This window comes from Ranitomeya variabilis, chromosome 1 (assembly GCF_051348905.1).
Source record: "Ranitomeya variabilis isolate aRanVar5 chromosome 1, aRanVar5.hap1, whole genome shotgun sequence".
NCBI lineage: Eukaryota > Metazoa > Chordata > Amphibia > Anura > Dendrobatidae > Ranitomeya > Ranitomeya variabilis.
This window is the reverse complement of record NC_135232.1, coordinates 668,978,592-668,996,262: the sequence shown is the minus strand read 5'-3', so window position 1 is coordinate 668,996,262 and position 17,671 is coordinate 668,978,592. Positions and strand designations below refer to the sequence as shown.

At 46.2% G+C, this 17,671-nt stretch overlaps 1 protein-coding gene across 1 annotated transcript in view; it reads right to left on the bottom strand.

Annotated features, from left to right (window-relative positions):
- The window catches only part of AQR (aquarius intron-binding spliceosomal factor), a 150,257-nt gene that overhangs the window by 31,798 nt on the left and 100,788 nt on the right, over positions 1-17,671 (bottom strand). The window contains exons 20-24 of the mRNA XM_077263931.1: positions 15,447-15,688; positions 15,202-15,348; positions 14,929-14,998; positions 4,179-4,289; positions 74-183 (exon numbers count right to left, since the gene is read on the bottom strand). Coding sequence (XP_077120046.1) covers positions 74-183; positions 4,179-4,289; positions 14,929-14,998; positions 15,202-15,348; positions 15,447-15,688 — 680 coding nt within the window. The remainder of the gene's footprint in view (positions 1-73; positions 184-4,178; positions 4,290-14,928; positions 14,999-15,201; positions 15,349-15,446; positions 15,689-17,671) is intronic.

The following is a 17,671-nucleotide window of genomic DNA, read 5'->3' as shown; positions in this document are numbered from 1 at the left end:
CCTTTATTATGGTCTCGGTGTTGGAGGATTCCAGCGCTGAATGAGTTCATCCCGGTTGATCCCTGCGGCTCACCTGCTGAAATCCTTCTCCGTCTCCAGCTCCTCCTCTCCGTGCCCAAGACGCAGGAGATGCCTCTCGTCAATATCCAGGGCCATAATCTTCTCAAACAGCTGGTTGAGCGCCTGCAGATTGATGGAGACAGGAGGGGAGAGGCATTTACAGACTGCATGTGGGTGTTCTAGGAAAACCGGGGAGGGGGCGGCGCGGGCAAGCATGGAAATGCCAAGGGGAACAGATCTGGAAGTGATCAGCTAGGTGCCATTAGACAGATGGCACCGGTCAGACATCCAGGCTACAGGAGAGAAGAGAGCAAGACCCGACTGCAGATGTAGAAACAACCAGTCTCTTCAGATGATCTAATAAGCCAAACTAAAAACAAACTTTCCTTCCTTCTGCATTACTTTGATCTTAAGTGAAAGGAAAAGGGAATCTGCAATTTCACCATATTAATAAACTAAGGAATGAGAACTAAGCCTATTCTTTAAGGGTGACAACGCCAAAGTAAAATATTAATTGCTTAGTAAGTCTAAAAAGATATATGTATTTTAATGGTAACCAACTCTCGTAGGATTTGTTCCACTGTACACTGAGTAGGGGTTGTCCACTATTTGGGATAATGATAATTATATAAATAAATATATATTTTTTATGTTACATGAATGCATGTAACGGGCTAATAATCATTTTTTGCAATTGGATCCCATTAAAAATTATGCACTATCTGCCTCCTATAATCCCTATGATCCATTATCTATTGGTGGCTGCTGAATGGAAGGGGGGGGCAGGGATCGCGCACACAGATGTCTTACATTGGTCTTGATGACTGAGTGGATTGCGGCTGTGTCAAATGAGGTCATGGGTCGTGCCAATGGGGGATGTTGGGGACCTGATGTGACTACTGGAAAGGAAAGCAGCGTGCACAGGCCGATTGCAGTGCAGCATTTCTGCGCCACAGCAAAACCACAGAAATATTGTAGGTTTTATACTGGTTAAATAATGGGGCACCCTTCCTGTAGTGTTTGAATGCCCCGGGATCACTGAGTGGAGAAGACAGTGGCTGAAGGCCCTGCTGTGACTACTAGGAGGAGCTCCACTCTTACTCTGTACACTGGGGGGAGCAGGCCCTTACAAGTTGTTGTGGGCAAATAACTTTTGGAACTGGCACTTTAGAATTGAATATGTCCCTATAAATTAGGTGTCAAAAAGTTTCTTGAAATTTTAAAGAGTTGCTGCTAAATTTGTAATGGGTGTTAAAGAAATGATGCCATCACTAAGTATATATGGGAGATGGCCAGCACTGGCCAAGGTGGTGTGTGTGGACTCTGCACATGCTGAAGGGAATCTATTGTCAGGCATTTGCTATGTAATAGACAGTAGCATAATGCAGGGGCAGAGACCCCGATTCCAGCAACGTGTCACTTAGTTTACTGGGTGTCATAGAATCCCTGTTTTCTCTGCTGCAGAACTAGCAGAGCTCAGAATGCTGAGCCCTGTATAACTCAGCCCACACCATTGATTGGCAGCTTCAGTATACAATGTACTAAACGGCCAATCAGTGGTGAGGGTGAGGTTGTACTACAAAACCATTAAACGGTTACAAAATCATTGTGTGTGTATAGAGAGGATATTAAAATACCCTTACACATTGCTGTCTTTTTCCATTCCCAGTGCGGCTCTGGGCGTCACAGGACCTGCCCGCTCACACAGCGTCTTTAGGCCACATTCATTCGTCAGTTTTTCTTTTTAAGGGCTATCCGCGTTTTTCACGGATGGCACTCGTACCAGTAGTCTATGGGTCTGTTCACATGCCCAATGTTTCCATCAAACTGAGTAGTTAATGGAGACATGTTCGAATATGATCTAAGATTTGGATCAAAATTCGGCAATGGTCCTTTTTTCTGTACATGGAAAATACCGATGTCTGAATGAGGCCCGAGTCTAAAACATTTAAGAAGACTATGGGAGCAACAGTCTAAACAATAACCGACCCTCACATCTTCTTAAACAGATAACTTTATTGATCGATAAGTAAAAAAAAGGACACAAAAAATAGTTGAACGCAACAGCACAAAAGTAAAAAGCCAGAAAAGAAACATCCGCTGCGCTCCCAGGGGACATGTTTCAGACCTGCAATGTCCTTTGCCAAGCCAATGCCGGTGTGAAACATGTTGCCTGGGAGCGCAGCGGATGTTTCTTTTCTGGCTTTTTACTTTTTGTTCAACCATTTGTTGTGCCGTTTATACTACTGGATCCATAAAGACATTTTTTTTAAGAAGACGTGAGTTTCGGCTATGGTTTGGACTGTTGCTATTGCTGGATTTCTTTGCTGTGCACCTGGACAGGTGAGCTGATCGCTCCTTTTTACAAGATTATGAGAGCTTCCAGAGTCTTAAGCCTAAGTCACACTAAACGACTTACCAATGATCACGACCAGCGATACGACCTGGCCGTGATCGTTGGTAAGTCGTTGTGTGGTCGCTGGGGAGCTGTCACACAGACAGCTCTCTCCAGCGACCAACGATCAGGGGAACGACTTCGGCATCGTTGAAACTGTCTTCAACGATGCCGAAGTCCCCCTGCAGCACCCGGGTAACCAGGGTAAACATCGGGTTACTAAGTGCAGGGCCGCGCTTAGTAACCCGATATTTACCCTGGTTACCATTGTAAAAGTAAAAAAAAAAAAAACCCACTACATACTCACATTCTGATGTCTGTCACGTCCCCCGCCGGTGTCCACAGGGTTAAAACTGCTTTCGGCAAGAGCGATGCTAATGCACGCGCTGCTGCCGAGAGCTTCCCTGCACTGACTGTGTCAGCGCCGGCAGTAACAGCGGTGACGTCACCGCTGTGCTCTGCTTTACTGCCGGCGCTGACAGAGTCAGTGCAGGGAAGCTCTCGGCCGGAGCGTGTGCATTAGCAACGCTCCTGCCGAAAGCAGTTTTAACCCTGTGGACGCCGGGGGACGTGACAGACATCAGAATGTGAGTATGTACTGGTTTTTTTTTTTGAACTTTTACAATGGTAACCAGGGTAAATATCGGGTTACTAAGCGCGGCCCTGCACTTAGTAACCCGATATTTACCCTGGTTACAAAACACATCGCTGGATCCAGCGATGACAGCGGGTGATCAGCGACCAAAAAAAGGTCCTGATCATTCCCATCGACCAACGATCTCCCAGCAGGGGCCTGATCGTTGGTCGCTGTCACACATAACGAGTTCGTTAGCGGGATCGTTGCTATGTCACCAAAAGCGTGACGTTGCAACGATATCGTTATGTGTGACTCAGCCTTTATTCTGCCTCTCACAGATTTACACTGAGAAAGTGACCACTGGTGTACACAGATGATGCTCTTTGCAGGAGAGGACTTGGATTGTGTTGGAAACAGCAGGATACGGTGACGGGTAAGTATTTTTATACGTTTTGTACACACACACGAATGATTGTTAACATTCAGAGCAATAAATAAATGCTGAGTGCTCCTTTAATATATATTTTTTATTATCTTTTGCATTTATGGTTTACTTGTACAAGTCAAAAGTGTAAAAATTGTGCTGCCTACCAAAAATGATCAATGTAAAAAAACAAATAAAAACTGGTAGTGTAAGGGTGATAAAAATGTAAGAAAAGCAGGGTTCCGAGAGACCATGATGGTAAGTAGTGGGGTCTTGTACAGTTATTTATTCCTCTTATGGGCAGAGAGGAGATAAAATTCCGTATGTCTATTATTGGGGACAGTCGGAGGACGGCTTTGTGGGTCGGGACTGGGCAACAACAATATTACATTAACCAATAGCACTCAGCATGCCATAGAAAGAGAGGATGGACACATGCGGGGAGGGGGCCAGTAACACACGGAGATCAGATAACCTAAGGGGGAAGGCACCGTCCTTCACTATAGAAAGCACTTTACTTGAAGGCAAATGCAAGTTGGTTTTCCAAACATAGCGTTACAGTGAAGCCTGGGACGTGATGGCAGAGAGCAGGGGGCGCAGTCTCTACACGGCCCCCTCCTCACTGACACAGACCCTGTCCCTGGCCTCCCTGTCTGATGGCGTCTACTATCTAGCAAGAAGTGGATTTTCTCTTATTTGCATGAAAAAAAACCCCTTTTTACCTGGTTAGAATGAGTGACAATAAGAGTCCGCTGCTCGGGGAAATTGTGGTACAGATTAGAAATAATCTGAACGGCTACATCTGTTTTTCCAGTCCCGGGAGGTCCGACAACCTGTTGTACAGCGGGAAAAACATCTCTTGTAAATTCAACTTTTCTCTAAAGACATTGAATATGTAGTCCTGTGAGCGAGACCCCTAGTGAGGGAGACCCCTAGTGAGCAGGGCCATGGGGATATTCTTACAAAGGACATGCTGAATAACACCACATACTGCCACACAATAATACATAGAGGACTGTGGATTCCTGCAGATTGACTCCATTAATATACTTTATTTTCAGTCCCAACTACCATGTCACTGTGTATGCGCGCTCTGTATCTGGAGTAGTCCTATTTCACCCCCTAGTGGCACAATATGAACTGCAGTGTCCATAACTTCCCGGCCGAGCCCTCTCTACGATGGGATGAGCCAGAGCCGTGGATGCCAACGTGGTTATAATTCATAGTAACAGGGAACAGAGCAAACAGCTGGAGCGGACACTGAACAGAGCGAGGGCACGGCTCACTGCTTGTGTACTGCGACTAAACACTGCGCCATCACAGCGCAGGAGCATGTGTCATCATGGGGGGAGTCAGAGCGTGGCAATACAATGCAGACCCATTGTGACACCAAAATGTGACACCAGGATGGATAGACATGTTAGTGATATGAAAATGATGAACAACCTGGAGATAGCATTTTCAAAACATTTCAATTTAGTCAGTATCAAGTATGAGTGCCACATCCAGAAATCTCCGCACTTACAGCCTTGGCTGCAGTCACTGAGGTTATTAACCCCTTTACCCCCAAGGGTGGTTTGCACGTTAATGACCGGGCCAATTTTTACAATTTAGACCACTGTCCCTTTATGAGGTTATAACATTGGAACGCTTCAACGGATCCCAGCGATTCTGACATTGTTTTCTCGTGACATATTGTACTTCATGATAGTGGTAAAATTTCTTTGATATTACCTGCGTTTATTTATGAAAAAAATGGAAATTTGGGGAAAAATTTTGAAAATTTCGCAATTTTCCAACTTTGAATTTTCATGCTCTTAAATCACAGAGATATGTCACACAAAATACTTAACAAGTAACATTTCCCACATGTCTACTTTACATCAGAACAATTTTGGAACCAACATTTTTTTTGTTAGGGAGTTAAAAGTTAACCAGCGATTTTTCATTTTTACACCACCATTTTTTTTTTCTGGGACCACATTACATTTGAAGTCAATTTGAGGGGTCTATATGATAGAAAATACCCAAGTGTGACACCATTCTAAAAACTGCACCCCAGAAGGTGCTCAAAACCACATTCAAGAAGTTTATTAACCCTTCAGGTGCTTCACAGGAATTTTTAGAATGTTTAAAAAAAAATAAAAAAATGAACATTTAACTTTTTTCACAAAAAATTTACTTCAGATCCAATTTGTTTTATTTTACCAAGGGTAACAGGAGAAAATGGACCTCAAACGTTGTTGTCCAACTTGTCCTGAGTACGCTGCTACCCCATATGTGGGGGTAAACCACTGTTTACTGTAAACCCCCCACAAGTGACACCATTTTGGAACACAGACCCTGAAGGGAACTTATCTAGATGTGTGGTGAGCACTTTGAGCCCCCAAGTGCTTCACAGAAGTTTATAACGTAGAGAAGTAAAAATAAAAAATCATATTTTTTTTCACAAAAATGATCTTTTCGCCCTCAATTTTTTATTTTTCCCAAGGGTAACAGGAGAAATTGGACCCCAAAAGCTGTTGTCCAATTTGTCCTGAGTACGCCGATACCCCATATATGGGGGGGGGGACCACCGTTTGGGCACATGGCAGAGCTTGGAAGGGAAGGAGCGCCGTTTGGAATGCAGACTTAGATGGATTGGTCTGCAGGCGTCACGTTGCATTTGCAGATCCCCTGATGTACCTAAACAGTAGAAACCCCCCCACAAGTGACCCCATATTGGAAACTAGACCCCCCAAGGAACTTATCTAGATGTGTTGTGAGAACTTTGAACCTATAAACTAAAGTTTATAACGCAGAGCCGTGAAAATAAAAAATCATTTTTTTTCCCACAAAAATTATTTTTTAGCCGACAAATTTTTATTTTCCCAAGGGGAACATGAGAAATTGGACCACAAAAGTTGTTGTCCAATTTGTCCTGAGTACGCTGATACCCCCCTTATGTGGGGGTAACCACTGTTTGGGCGCACGGCAGAGCTCAGAAGGGAAGGAGCACCGTTTTACTTTTTCAACGCAGAATTGGCTGGAATTGAGATCGGGCACCCCTGATGTGCCTAAACAGTGGAAACCCCCAATTCTAACTCCAACCCTAACCCCAAGACACCCCTAACCCTAGCCATAACCATACCCCTAACCCTAATCCCAACCCACCCCTAACCCCAAGACACCCCTAACCCCAACACACCCCTAACCCCAACACACCCTTAACCTAAACACACCCCTAAACCTGACACACCCCTAACCCTAATCCCTAACCCTAATCCCAGCCGTAAACGTAATCCAAACCCTAACCCCAACTCTAGCCCCAACCCTAACTTTAGCCCCAACCCTAATGGGAAAATGGAAATACATTTATTTAATTTTATTACTTTTCCCTAACTAAGGGGGTGATAAAGGGGGGTTTGATTTACTATTTATAGTGGGGTTTTATATCGGGTTTCTATGTTTGGCAGCTGTCACACGCTAAAAGACAATTTTATTGCAAAAAGGAGATTTTTGTGTACTCACCGTAAAATCCTTTTCTCCAAGCCAATCATTGGGGGACACAGGACCATGGGTGTTACGCCGCTGCTGCCATTAGGAAAACACTAAGTAAACACAGAAAGAATAGCTCCTCCCTTGCAGTATACACCCTCCTGCTGGCTCTCAGTGAACCAGTTCTGTAACAAAGCAGTAGGAGCTTAATATTTAACAAGGATGAACTATGCCAAAACCAAGTTAACTCAAAAAACCAAAGCCAATAGGCTAACAGGGTGGGTGCTGTGTCCCCCAATGATTGGCTCGGAGAAAAGGATTTTACGGTGAGTACACAAAAATCTCCTTTTCTCCTACGCCTCATTGGGGGACACAGGACCATGGGACGTCCTAAAGCAGTCCCTGGGTGGGAAACAATTAACTGCAATTGCTGCTTGTACCCAAAAGTTACAGATGCGGCACAGTCGACTGCAAAATTCGTCTGCCGACGGTCGCATCCGCCAAGGCCTGAGAGTGAATATGGTAATGTTTTGTAAAGGTATGCAGGCTGGACCAAGTCGCAGCCATACAAACTTGTGCTGCCGAAGCTTGGTGCCGGATGGCCCAAGACGCACCCGCTGACCGAGTGGAGTGAGCCTTAATCCCTGCTGGGACAGGAAGACCTCTGACTAGGTAGGACTCTTGAAGAGCCGAACGAATCCAATTGGCTACTGTCGCCTTGGAAGCGGGAAACCCTTTCCTCGGCCCTTCCGGGAGCACGAATAAGGCATCGGACCTGCAGAAAGACGCTGTCTGCGAGATGTATCTCCTAAGAGCTCTCACTAAATCCAGTGTGTGAAGGGCCTTCTCGATGTGATGGACTGGTGCCGGACAGAGTGACGGTAAGACAGTCTCCTCATTGAGATGAAAAGAGGATACAACTTTCGGAAGAAAAGACGGGGATGTCCTCAAAACCAACTTATCCTGATGAAAATTCAGGAAAGGAACTTGAGAACAGAGCCGTCAGCTTGGAGACTCGTCTAATAGAGGTGACCGCCGCTAGAAAAGCAACTTTCCACGAAAGAAGAGACAGGGAAACCTCCTGTAGAGGTTCGAAAGGAGCCTGTTGCAAAACTCTGAGGACCAGATTAAGATCCCATGGTTCCAACGGCATCCTATAGAGGGGTGCCCAATGGGAGACTCCCTGAATAAACGTCTTGACCTGTAATCTGTTGGCAATCCTGCGTTGGAAGAGAACAGACAGGGCTGAGATCTGCCCCTTGAGAGAACTAAGGGCAAGACCCAAGTCCAAACCCGTTTGTAAGAACTCGAGAATGAAAGGGATGGAAAAATGTAGAGGAGAACTTCCTCGGTCGCTACACCATGAAAAGAAAGTCTTCCAAGTGCGATGATAGATACGCATAGACGTAGGCTTTCTAGCGCTGATTATGGTAGCTATGATTTCTGGAGAGAAACCTGCCTGGGTTAGGACCCAGGACTCAACAGCCATGTCATCAAACACAGGGCCTCTGAGTTCTGGTGGTAAAAGGGGCCTTGAGATAGCAGATCTGCGCGATTCGGTAATCGCCAGGGAACATCGGCAAGTAGTTGAACTAGTTCTGCGTACCATGCCCGGCGCGGCAAATCTGGCGCAATCAGGATTACCGGTACCCTCTCCGCTCTGATTTTCTTGATGACTCTCGGCAGGAGAGGAAGTGAGGGAAATATGTACGGAAGCCGAAAATGATGCCACGGGAGTACAAGAGCGTCTGCCCCGATGGCTGCCGGATCGTGGGACCAAGCCATGAAGTCGGGAACCTTGGAATTCAGCCGTGAGGCCATCAGATCCACGTCCGGGGTTCCCCAACGATGACAGATCTGGTGGAAGATCTCCGGATGGAGAGACCACTCCTCGGAGTCGAGGCATTGCCGACTGAGGAAGTCTGCCTCCCAATTGTCCACTCCCGGGATGTGAACCGCAGAGATCATTGAGCGGTTTTCTTCGGCCCATCGGAGGATGTGGCATATCTCTGTCATGGCCGCCCTGCTGTGGGTTCCCCCTTGGCGGTTGATATATGCCACTGCAGTGGCGTTGTCAGACTGAATCCTGATTGGGCAACCTGCTGGAAAGGGATGGAACTGGAGAAGTGCCAGCCTGATCGCCCGGATTTCCAAGATGTTGATTGGAAGGTGTGATTCCTGGGGGGACCAGCGGCCCTGAGCAGTGTGATGAAGGAACACCGCTCCCCAGCCTAGAAGACTGGCATCTGTCGTCACAACCAGCCAGTGTACTGGAAGAAAAGACTTCCCTTGATTCAGGGAGGATTTCAATGTCCACCACCTGAGAGACTGTCTGACTCGCTGGGGAAGGAGGAACCGACGGTCTAGGGAGAACGTGTTCCTGTCCCAAACAGCCAGGAGGGCATGCTGTAGGGGACGGAGGTGTAGCTGGGCAAATGGAACCGCCTCCATAGCTGCTACTATCCTGCCGAGGACTCTCATACTGAAGCGCAGAGAGTGAGAGCGAGGCTGAGAGAGTTTCTGAGCTTCTCGCTGTAAGACTGAGATCTTTTCCGGGGGAAGAACAACCAACCCCCGGGACGAGTCGAGTATCATTCCTAGAAAGGAAATTAGCTGAGCCGGTACTGGTGAAGATTTTTTTTGAAGTTTATCTTCCAACCCAGGCGAGAAAAGGTATCTATTGTGATGGCCACGGCTTCCTTGCAGGAGCGGAAAGAGGGGCCTTTGATGAGGATATCGGCTAAATATGGGTGTGGAGTATGGCCACGGCAGCCACCATGACGTTGGTGAATACCCTGGGAGCGGTGGCGAGGCCGAAGGGCAGAGCAACGAATTGGAAGTGATCTTCCTGAACTGCGAAGCGAAGAAACCTTTGGTGAGAAGGTAAAATAGGAATGTGGAGGTATGCGTCCTGGATGTCTATAGACGCCAGGAACTCGCCTTTTTCCATGAAGGCGATGACAGAACGAAGCGATTCCATCCGGAACTGTCGCACCCTGACAAACTTGTTCAGCAGTTTTAGGTCCATCATGGGCCGTACTGTACCGTCCTTCTTTGGAACAATGAAGAGGTTTGAATAAAAACCTTGAAACCTTTCGTTTTGAGGGACCGGAATAATAACTCTGTCTTTTCTCAGAGAGCTTATAGCTTTGAAGAACTCTGATGCTTTTGCCCTGGAAGGAGAAGACAGGAAAAAACGTTTTGGAGGATGAGATAAGAGATCTATCTTGTATCCGGAGGACACCAGACCGTGGACCCACTCGTCGAGAGTCACGCGGCACTGAAGAAAAGCAGGCGGCCGCCTACTTTGAGGGTGTCCCCCAGATACCGCAGTGAGTCATTGTGTGGAAGGTCTGCCCGTTCTGGCGCCTCTGGATGCCGGCTGCCTTAGTCTGCCTCTCCATGAAGGGGAAGGCTTAAAAGAGGTCTGTGAACCTCTGTCTCCACGTTGTGCCCAGCCGGAACCGGGAGATGTGGAAGTAGAGGACCAGTTTGAGTTGTAAAGAAAAAATCAGGACCGAGCTTGTGGTTGCGGGTTCCGAAAGGGCCGAGAGGATGTGTTGTGGAAGAAATTTACTCTTCCCTCCAGTGGCGTCAGAAATTAACTGGTCGAGCTTTTCGCCAAAAAGGTGACCGCTCTGATATGGGAGAGAAGTCAATGACTTTTTAGAAGTAGAATCCGCACGCCAGTCCCTGAGCCATAAGGACCTCCGGATGGTGATGGCATTGGCTGCTGCTTGAGAAGCGCAGTCAGCGGCATCCAGGGACGCGGTCACTACAAAATCTCCAGCTCTGGCTATCTGAGTAGCGAGGTCTGCTATCTCGGGGGGAAGATTGGTATCCAGTACTGCTGAAGACAAGACCTCAGCCCAGTGGGTCATAGCCTTAGCCACCCACATAGCGGCAAAAGACGGAAAGAGTGCGGCCGCTGAGGCTTCAAAAGCTGAACGCGCCATATTATCGATCTGACGATCGGTTGGATTTTTAATAGAGGTGCCCTCCGAGGAGGATAAAACAGATTTCGTAGCCAGGCGCGATACCGGAGGATCTACTGGGGGAGATTGTGACCAATCTTTTCTTAGATCCTGGGCAAAGGGATATTTGGACTCCATGGGCTTATGCCCTGTGAATCGTTTATCTGGACGGATCCTGTGAGATTCAACAATTTGCTTAAACTTGGGATGAGTGGTGAACACTCTGTGAGCTCGTTTGGTCCTCTTAAAGGACACGGCATGATCTGTTTTAGATAAGGGTTCCTCCTCAAGTCTCAAAGCCTTATTCACTGACTCAATTAGAGAATCGAGAGTCTCCTGATCGTGATGAAATTCCTGATCTAGAGACATGTCAGAATCGTCCTCGGAAACAGGTTCTCTACTAGCCCCAATGGAAGGGGAGCGAGAAATGGAGCTCTCAGAACCCGAAAACCGGTGATGGTCTGGGGATATGGCATGAGTCCTTTTCCTGGAAGAGTGAGAACTCCTTGGCAAGGTAAGACCCCGGGAGTACGAGGGGTTCTGAAGCGTCGTCCGTATTAGTGCCCTGGTTAGAGGAAGGGTCTCGGAACGAGTCTAACACTTTTGCCAGGGATGCCATAGACCGGGAAAGGGAGTTAGCCCACTCAGGGGAACTAGGCTCACTGGGTTCAGTATCAGCAACAGGTGGTTCCTGAGCCATCACCGGTTCACAAGCTGTGCATAATGCAGTATTGTGACCCCGGGGTAATGATACCTTACAAGAGGTACATGCAGCGAAAAATACAGTGTGGGTTTTCCCAGACTTTTTGTGAGGCTTTGGTTGAGACATAGTAAAGCCTGGAGGAAAGCGCTTACTAGCAGGGGAAGGGTTAAGCTATGCTTCTGGAGCTTACCCAGGTCCTGGGTCTTGAGTCCCCAGGGAGGTCCGCAGTGTAGGCAGAGAAAAAACGCTAGTCCTGAGGGCTGTGACAGGAAACGCTGGAGCAGTGCTGCAGCATCAGGGCTGTGGGTGTCCCAAGATGGCCGCCGAGACCAGGAACTGGGAGCTCATCACAGGAAACGAGAAGCGCCAGGAAAAGTGGTCGGGGCTAACTGACGGTGGGCGTGGCCAAAACTCCGGCCTGTATTGAGGGAAATTTTTTTTTTTTACTTCTCTGCGGTTGCGGCCTGCAGCGCCGCGACCGCTATTAGCGCCAACATTAGCTCCAGTCCTTCGTGGGGTTGCCGCGCTACGGACCACCCACTGACACAGGCTTAAGGTGCGGACCTCCCATACCCCGCGGACCAGGACCCCCCAGCGCCTCAGCCCCCGCAGTGTACTCACGGTAGATGCGGTGGGCCAGTGCTCAATCCACCGTCACCATAGTCAGGGAGGGGGTGGAGAGCTTCTGCCGCCATGCGTCATCCGCTATATCAGTGGTGATGCAGAGGGGGGCTGCATGGACGCCATATATATCATTTCCGGCTATGCACCTGGCTCCAGGAGAGGTAGATGGAGGGCTACTCCATGTGGTCGCCTGCTATGGAGGGGGAAGATCGGAACGCGAAGGAACCGTCGCCCGTAATGTGAGCTCAGGGCTGGCATCCAACGTTGCAGGAAAGGATACGTGAGGGACGCTCCACGTACTTGCCTGTTGATAGTTCGGGGGAGATCGGAACCTAGAAAGGATCCGTCGCCCCCACTCGCTCCGTTAAGGAAAAATAGAATAAAAAGTAAAAAGCTAAAATAAAAACGGTGGGGTCTGAAAGCAGACCCAAGTGCCTCCTACAGACACTAAGCAAGAACTGGTTCACTGAGAGCCAGCAGGAGGGTGTATACTGCCGGGGAGCAGCTATTCTTTCTGTATTACTTAGTGTCCTCCTAGTGGCAGCAGCATAACACCCATGGTCCTGTGTCCCCCAACGAGGCGTAGGAGAAAAATAGTTTTTGCATCACCACATTTTGAGAGCTATAATTTTTCCATATTTTGGCCCACAGAGTCAAGTGAGGTCTTGTTTTTTGCGGGACGAGTTGACGTTTTTATTGGTACCATTTTCAGGCACATAACATTTTTTGATTGCTTTTTATTACGATTTTCGTGAGGCAGAATGAACAAAAACCAGCAATTCATTAATTTTTTTTGGGTGGGGCAATTATGCTGTTCCGCGTGTGGTGAAATTGATAAGGCAGTTTTATTCTTTGAGTCAGTACGATGACAGCGATATCTCATTTATATCATTTTTTTAATGTTTTGGCGCTTTTATACAATAAAAACTATTTTATATAAAAAATAATTGTTTTTGCATAGCTTTATTATGAGAGCTATAACTTTTTTATTTTTTCACTGATGGCATGGTATGCCAGCTCATTTTTTGTGGGACAAGATGACGTTTTCAGCAGTACCATGTTTATTTATATCTGTCTTTTTGATCGCGAGTTATTCCACTTTTTTTTAGGCGGTATAATGATAAAGCATTGTTTTTTGCTTCGTTTTATATTTTTTTTTACGGTGTTAACTGGAAGGGTTAAATAGTGGGACAGTTTTATAGGTCGGGTCGTTACGGACGCGGCTATACTAAATGTGTACTTTTATTGTTTTTTTTATTTACATAAAGAAATATATTTATTGGAACAATATTTTTTTTTTCATTTATTTAGGATTTTTTTCAAAAATATTTTTACACGTTAATTTTTGTTTTTACTTTGTCCCAGGGTGGGACATCACTATATATTGTCAGATCGCTGATTTGACACTTTGCACAGCGCTGTGTCAGATCAGTGATCTGACAGGCAGTGCAGGAGGCTTGAAGGCGCCTGCCCTCAGCAGGCGCTGACAAGCCACCTCCCTGCAGGACCTGGAAGGACCCCCACGGCCATATTGGATCCGAGGCCTGCAGGGAGGAGGACGGAGGAGACGTTCGGAACAAGGCGATCACATTGCATTGTTCTGAGGGTCTCAGGGAAGCACGCAGGGAGCCCTCTCCCTGCGCGATGCTTCCCTATGCCGCCGGAACGCTGCGATCTTGTTTGATCGCAGTGTTCAGGGGGTTAATGTGCCGGATGTTAGCTATGATAATCAGCTGACACCCGGCCGCGATCCCCCCGTGAGCGCGGCTGATCGCATGTGACGTACTATCCCGTCGAGGGTCAGATAGGCCCAGGTCACCTCGACGGGATAGTTAGTCTAAGGTCAGAGAGGGGTTAATAGTTGTCTGAGCAATGTTCTGCCACAGTGAATGCACTTGGGAAAATAATCAAGATCCACTGCTGGCAGCTCCCTATGCAGTTCCCAGCCAATGATGTCCCAGGTGTGCTCAATAAGAGACAAAACCGGAGATGTTGTAGCTCAATGTTACATTATTTTGATCTGGAACCAGTTGTACGGTCATTTTCTCCGAAGTGTCCCAATGGTCATTTCTCATCCTAAGACCAGATGTTGCTTGTGCTACTGTGGGAAGCCTTTGTGGCCTAAATATGATACTATGGCCTGCAGAGTCTCCGGACTTATTTATCATCAAACACATCTGGGACATCATTGGTCGGCAATAGCAAAGGGAGCTGCCAGCAATGGATATTGAGGATTTGTGCTCCCAAGTGCATTCAGTATGGCAGAACATTTCTCAGACATCCATTAAGAACCTGATTGATAGGAGCTAAGACCTTTGGGTGCAGGGATTTCTGCATGAGGAGTGCATGCTCTACACTGAATGAATCTAGGATGCTTTGAAAATGTAGTTTCCGTTTTTCCATCATTTGCAGATCACTAACATGTCTATCCATTCTGTGATTTCCATAACGACTTTTCCTTCCTGGGATTGCAGTTTGTTGTTTGAGTCCTCCATGGGGTGTAATACACCTTAATGTTATAGGCATGTACAGGTGGTTTTATTTTCTACTGCACATAAAAATCAGACATAAAACCGTTGGATGTCATCTATATGAAGCTCATGCAAGTGATCTGGTTAGTGAAAATTGCAACTATTGACAATATGGAAACGGTAAATGTTTTTATTGCTTTCAATGGCAAATACAGCTTCTTACCATGGTGAGTCCAGGTTGCATTCCTGCACGAATGGCTTCCGTCTGTGTAGCAGTGAACTGGATGGTATTCCTGGACACAAGACACAATGAAGATCTCACAGGTCAGTAACAATGCAAAGGAACAAAACAAAGTTACAAAACCACAAAGCTAATTAAGTTTAACAGAGACAACATCAACCTAGTACCCTGCTCTGATGTGTGCCATGGTGTTCAGGGGGCTCATGTATCAGTACTCAATCAAAACAAAGACCCAATAGATAAGCGAGCTGTTACCGCTTAGGCTGGTTGTAGGGGTAAGGACCTCGGTTGGGAATAACGTGAGGTTCCACAATTAATGTAGGTGGCTCATCTTGTATGGCTCCATCTTCATTGCCTTCTTTTCGTTTTTTCCCTTTCCCCCCATGGACAGGAAAAGTAATCCTGAGAATAAACAGGAAATTACCATGAAATATTGGGACATGCAAGGCTCCAACCATACAGCGCCAAGCATTATTCCGTCCCTTGTAGGGAAATGTTACCTGAAAGGGGCCTGGTGCAAGGATGGGTCTTCCACAGTGACCTTCACCTGATGCCCTGGAAAACAAGCCTTCAGGTGGTCCAGGCTCAGAAAAGTATCATTGAAATCCAATGTTGGGATCTGATTTGGCATTTTAGTGTAGTGGGCGCTTCCTGGATCGCCATACCCCAATATAATATCATGAAGCCAGTCAGGCACCACACAATCAGTATTCATCAGTTTCCTGATGGTTTCCAAGACTGCCTGCAAAAGTACATTCAGATTAAACTCGGAAAAGGCAACAGATTAAAGTAAAAATTCCTGTATATTAAGACTTATCTATAGCCAGTGTTAATAAGAGAGTCTTGACAGCTATGCAGGAAGCATTTATTATCTGCACTGGATACCATCGACTTAGAATAGGATCTTTCCATCATGATTTTGATATTTTTGACAGCAAGAGTAGCTCTGAAGAATGCACATTACTTGCCATAATAAGACATTAAATGGAACCTGTCAGCAGGTTCCCCAAAATAAATATATAAATAAATATAAATATATATCACTCGATGCTGAGAAATCAGTGCTTCAATTTGATGCTGCAAGTGAGGCTGAAGAGCTATGGTAGATCTGAAGCCTCTCTCGCTCCAACTCTATTCCCGCTCAGCGCCATCGCCTCCTGCTTGACCTATGGCTTTTTAGGTTGAAGACACACAACATAGAGGATATCAGACAAGCAGGAGGCGGCGATGCTGGGGAGGGGAATAGAGCTGGAGTGACAGAGGGTTAAGATCTACCATAGCTCTTCAGCCTCGTTTGCATATCAAAGCAAACGCTGATTCATTAGAAACAGAGCAAGGATTTAAAATAATTAAATACGAATTATCATTTTTCACAAAACTATTCAGCAACCTGTTCTATAATTTGCTGCTCATAAATTATACAGCATTTTGAAATTACAGGTTTGCTTTAAGTATTATACAATGAATTTTGGAATCCAATGGTTACAAGGATATTTTATTTAAAGTGCCACTCCAGAAATTTTTTGATTTCACTAGGAAATGGTGCTACAAATCTAAGTTCCCTGAATCTAGCCTCATACTTAACCAGCCACGGTCTTCAGCTCTTCCCACCATCGTTCCAGCAACTTCTGACTGACTGGAAATCAGAAGGAACAGTCTGAAGCTCTCAGTGTAAGCCCACAAGACTCTCGTTCTGCTCTGATAGACTTACACTGAATAGTGACCTCCGGCTCACCCAGCAAACACTGGAGCGATCCTGCAGGTGACAAACCGGGACCTACCGGAGCAGCGTTGGGAACAGATGAAGACAGCAGCTGATAAGTATAAAACTAAGGGCAGGGAACTTAGATTAGTAGCAAGGAGATATTAAGATCAAGATTAGTGATGAGCGAGCATGCTGGGATGAGGTGCTAATCAAATGTCTTCGGCATGCTCGAAAAATACATTTGAGTCCCGGCGGCTGCATGTCTCGCGGCTGTTCAAAACCTACAACACATTAAGGGGTTGCCTGCTTGTTAGGCAATCGTTGCATCTGTCAAAACTCAAATATATTTTTCGAGCACACCGAAGACACTCAGTTAGCACCCGAGCATGCTCGGATAACACCTTACCAGAGTACGTTAAATCATCAATAATCAAGACCTACAATGACAAGGTGCAAAAAGTTTAGTTAAAGTAGTAGTCCAGCGATTATTTTTTACTATTTAGTTCAACCTGCCGCCAGTCTCGCAATATCTACAATTGCAATCAAAATTATCCAACCCCCTTTTCAAAATAGGTTTATTAGCAAAAGTTAAAAACTTTTTATGGTTTGCAATTAAATAATCAAACAAGAATAATTTAGGTAGCTCAACAAAACTAATGTAAGACGTGGAGTCTCCACATTCAAAACAAAAAGCCACTTCTAATGACTACTGCAGTCTCAGGATTATTCAGCCCCTTCAGGCACCAGTTTCTGGCAGCATTCCTGCTGTGGCAATGGCCTCCTGTTCACCAAGATTCTTGGGCTTGTCAAAGAATGGATGAGATGATTGTCTTGCACAAACAAGGAGATGGATTCAAACAGCAAAGTCATGGAATGATCCTAGGAGATACTACTGGAAGCAGAGTTTGCAAGTTCAAGGGATACCAGCTACATTAACAGGTCATAGCGGAAAAAAAAAACCATCACTGGCTGTCACCAAATTACTGAGGAAGCAGGTGCTCAAAAACCCTAAGTGACTGC